Source organism: Meleagris gallopavo, chromosome 7, assembly GCF_000146605.3.
Source record: "Meleagris gallopavo isolate NT-WF06-2002-E0010 breed Aviagen turkey brand Nicholas breeding stock chromosome 7, Turkey_5.1, whole genome shotgun sequence".
NCBI lineage: Eukaryota > Metazoa > Chordata > Aves > Galliformes > Phasianidae > Meleagris > Meleagris gallopavo.
The window spans coordinates 12,069,693-12,074,236 of record NC_015017.2 but is presented as its reverse complement, the minus strand read 5'-3'; the positions used below and the strand labels follow the sequence as shown (position 1 = coordinate 12,074,236).

At 37.4% G+C, this 4,544-nt stretch overlaps 1 protein-coding gene across 2 annotated transcripts in view; it reads right to left on the bottom strand.

The window, feature by feature from the left end:
• Nucleotides 1-1,076: 1,076 nt before the first annotated feature.
• Nucleotides 1,077-4,544, bottom strand: part of NDUFS1 (NADH:ubiquinone oxidoreductase core subunit S1) — a 14,671-nt gene continuing 11,203 nt past the window's right edge. For both annotated transcript variants that reach the window (XM_010713500.2, XM_019617052.2), the window contains 4 exons: nt 4,142-4,317; nt 3,259-3,393; nt 2,983-3,055; nt 1,077-2,688 (listed from right to left, as the gene is read on the bottom strand). In XM_010713500.2, coding sequence (XP_010711802.1) covers nt 2,597-2,688; nt 2,983-3,055; nt 3,259-3,393; nt 4,142-4,317 — 476 coding nt within the window. In that variant the 3' untranslated portion in view covers nt 1,077-2,596. The remainder of the gene's footprint in view (nt 2,689-2,982; nt 3,056-3,258; nt 3,394-4,141; nt 4,318-4,544) is intronic.

Sequence of the window (4,544 nt, the reverse complement as noted above, 5' to 3'; positions counted from 1 at the left end):
TTTAAATCACAATTTAAAAACTTAAGTCTAAAGCGTGTCTGCACTATTCTGACAGGAGGTGGGAAAAGGGAACAGTTTGATCCTCTTTAATCTGACTGCTGGTGCTAACTTTGCCTAAACTTGCTCCAAAATACAAGTGCTTAGTAAGCCTTTACCTTGAATCAACGCAACATTTTGTTTCTCCACAACCTTCTGCTGAAGACAAGGCTACATGAAAGCAAGGTTTAATGTAAGGCGTATTTAAGAGCTTATTTACATAGTACTGCATTAAGAGAAAAGAGCCCTTAGTGACTGAACTTATCTGCCTCTGCTCGACACATTCTTTCTCATGATATCCATGCAGGCAGGAGAGTACAGGAAAAAGCAAGATGAAGGTTACTGTTCTGTAACAGGTCCTGCAATAAGTGAGAAAGTGTGTCAGCTGTCCATTGGGTATGATCAGGACTGCATTTGGGAACTGATCTCCCTCAGCTCTCACATCCTTTGTGTAGCCTACATCACCTCCATTTCTGTGTGGACCCCTACTTATCTTTTTATTTACACCTGAACAGATGTTCATACGTCTAAATCTGCCCAGCAAGCACAGCAAACAAAAGCAGTATGGGCTTTTGAACTATTAACTCAGTTGATAAGCATGCCCATTTCTCTTTACTACCTAGTTTCCAGTAATCAAATTTGTGGAGCCTTGTTGCTATTATCAAGTTTGTCTAAGAAGTTCTCTACTTAGTGACTGCTTAAGTGGCAGGGGGAGAGGGCAGAGAAAGGATAGCAACACCGCATGTACTAATTATCTTTTTACAATAAGTATCTCCTGTATACACACGCTAACTGAAGGATGCAGTACTTTCAAATGTAATAATAATGTGCCTGTGCTCCCAGAGTTAAATAATGATATTTAATAAAAAAAATAGCTGTTGATTTTTTTAGCCTTTATAAATTGTGAAATGAAGAAGTGACCGAGTTGCTGCACAACTGAAATTATAATATGTACAATATGGATTTGGGAGGGGGGGGAAAGGAATTCATCCAAGGAACATAATAGCCAGTTATTTTACTGAATCCTGTATTCAGTAAACTTTTTTTTTTTTTGAACCCACCACTTATGGAAAGAACCAGCTGTCTTGCTTTTAGCATATGCTGTTATATACACATTCTTCTTCTGCTGTCCCTGCCACAGCCTCCTTTTTCCCCTAAAGAAGTAACATTCCACAAGGACAGAGGAAGGTTTTATGCTGCATTTGGTCACATGTACGTACCTGTTAACTGCCACATTAAAAATAGACTACAGTACTTCCAGATGTTTGCTTAATGTGCATAGTATCTTTGCATGAACTGAATAGTTACTTTGTACCACCAAGAGAACTGACCCTGTTGATAACTGGAAAATGGCAGGCTTGGTTGAGCAACATCCTGTGCTTGGTTGGGGTAAGGCAGACTGGGCAAAGCTGAGGAAAGCAGGAAGAGGCTTCTTCCTTGGGAGGAGGAAAAGAACCTTTAAAACGCTACTTGTTATTGAAAAATGTCAAAGATGAAAGAAAGAGCTTTATGAAAGTTAAGAATTCTAGAGCAGCATTCGTATGAACTCAGTATTATTCTACCCTGGAAAAAACATAAGTCTTCCTTGTGAAAGAAACTAAAAAAAAAGTTAGAAGTAATGACCTTGTAACAGTGCTTCAATCTGCAGATTCCTAGAAGGATTCTTCTATACCTTAATTACTCTAGTACCTTATTACTGGGGTACCTAACCTTCTAAACTCAGATTATCCATCATTCTGTAGCACTGAGCAGATACTCACTGTTCTAAAGTCATTGCAAAGCTTTAAAATGAAACCCCAGTCTCCTCTTTCACTTTGCTATAAAAACATCAGTGCACAGAGGAACTATAGTGAGATTTTTTTCTTGTATTGGTACAGCTGAAGGCCTTTTATCTTTTGCTAAGTTTTAAAAAGTTTAACACTTCAAAGCTGTGTGTAAATTGCTTTCTCTTTCTCACAACATAAAAATATTTCTTCCCTTGAGTAGTTTTCTCAACTGCCAACAAAATGGAGAAACACATCAAAATATCTAGAGGAGTGGTAGGTAAACACTGACACAAACCAGGTACGTTTGACTGAAAAGAGAGACAACTTGCTCTGAAAGTGCAAGACCAAAGTAGAGTGTTTACATCCTCATGAGTGTTTAAAATACCTAGATGCTCTGGAAAGTTACAATCTAGTGTTTAGGCTTCAAAAAAAAAAAAAAAATTGTTCTTGGCAAATCAAAACTTCTACTGAGGCTGAGTTGCCTACTGAGATTTCATACAAGAAGCATGAGCTTTATAAATTACATGGGTAATGGCTTGTTTAATATTATAATTTATTTGTATACAATCATCATATATGCAGCCTCTAGATACAGCAAGTTGAATGCTGCATGTTCTCTCCAGCCACAAGAGTCCTATATTATGGGACCATGTGAACTGATGAAAATGTGAATGAAAAAGGAAATGCCACTGCCTAGCAAATAGCTTCTGGGAAAAAAAGAAAAAAAAAGTATTGGTCACAGCTATTAACTGCAACAAATACTTGGATGGAGGTGGTAGCGGTTTGATCAGTAACTAGCAGCTTGCCGGCTCTTCCACTGCATGAGCACCTTCAACAACAGCTTTCACACACTTGGCCATTGTCTGGGATGCTCTACTGATGGAATCTGCAGAAAAAGGAAGACAAAACCACTTATATGTAAACTATTAATTTTTCAGCATATGCAGATTTACACAGCCAATACAAAAATATGTAGTACAGGACTGCATACAAAGATGAGAAAGACAAATGCCTTATTCTTTGTAGAAATGCCAAGTCATCTTTTATGAGAAAATTTTGAAGGAAGAGTCAAATTCAACATATATTAGTGGAAAGCTTTAAACACCTCATAAAAACCATACTGTAAAGCAAAGTAAGATGTATTGCAGGTTTCAGAATGGAAAAGTCATCCTCTACATACCTGTCATATAGAAGTCTTTTATTGTGAGCTGAGGTGGAACAAGAGGATCAGCAAGAAGCTGCTGCTTTACTAACTGTGGCAAGAAAGGAAGAAAAATGAAATTAAGCAGCTTTATGATAGGAATTTGGTACCAAAGTATTTCTGCTGTGAAATCTGCATTCACTGTTAAGTATAGATCTCATTAGATGCACAGTACTATGTATGAAGGTGGCTCATTTTCTTAAAAAGCATTCACCTGTGTAACAGCATTAGACCATGCGTAAGTGTTTTGGTTACCTTTGATAATTCATTTGCCTGCTTGAAGTAGTTAGCCTCCTCCACATCATCATATCGGACCAGGTTAGGAGAGACTTCTTCTAAACGCTTCCGTATTTCATCAAGGTTCTCATAAGGCAAGGTCAAACCAGCCAGCTGAGAAATTCACAGAAAGAAATGCTATCAAATCCGTATGTTCAATACATAGTATTTTAATTACCAAGCCATTAGCACACTTAAAGTAAAAAAATAAATAAATCAGGAAAACTATGCTCCTGAAAACACTAGCAGTTCTAACATATCGACTGAAGCCTTTACAGCAATCATAGTATTCTATGAGCTTTTGACGCATACAGTTAAAACTACCTCATGGTAAAAGAGAAAAATAGTAATTAAAAAAAAAATCAGGAAAAACAAAGAAGACAGAATATTTTCATACATGTATATAACCTTGCTTGCACTTTCCCTTGTTTTCTACCGAATGTGATGGAAGTTGATGTTATTATCAATGCATCACTTCCAGTGACTTCTACACATGTTTGTGTCTTTCCTGATACCAGATCCTGTCCCAAGCATTACTGTTCTTTCTAAAAGCAAGAAATTGTATTCTCCCATCAGTTTGCTCTAAAGCACATCAGGAAGACCAGCAGAAATTCCAGACAGTTTCATCCAGTATACATTCCAATAGCATACAGCAGCTACAACATTAGTCCTAGCCATAAAAGGTAAACAGTATTATTCAGCTCACACAATAATGAAAGGATTCAATACAAAACACTGTTATATAAGACCACAAGCATATATTTCCCTGAAAACATACCATTTTGGAAACACTTTTCAATAGCAAAGGAACTTAACGACTCGCTATACTTTTACTAGAAGCAATTTATAGTGGAAACATTACCTCAGAGACAGCTCTAATGATTTTCCAGTCTTCCCTTGCCATCCCAGGAGGTGTTACTGCTACTCTTGTCTGCTGGGCCCTACCTTCAGTATTCACATATGTTGCTGCCTTCTCTGTGTATGCTGCTCCTGGGAGAATAACATCAGCCATGGGAGCTCCCATATCCCCATGATGTCCTAAATAGGTCAGCAAAAAAAAAAAAAAAAAAAAGCAGTAAACAGCAACATAAGACAAAGTGGAATACTTTAGTAAAGTAATATAGAATTTCTGTGTTCCCAGGAGGAAAAAGTTTGAGGTTCACTTAATCAGTGACACAAAGCATATTTTGATGACTTTTCTGAGGTCTTATCATACCTCATGTTGAGCCCATCACTTTGGTGATAAGAGTCTGCAAGCAGCAAAA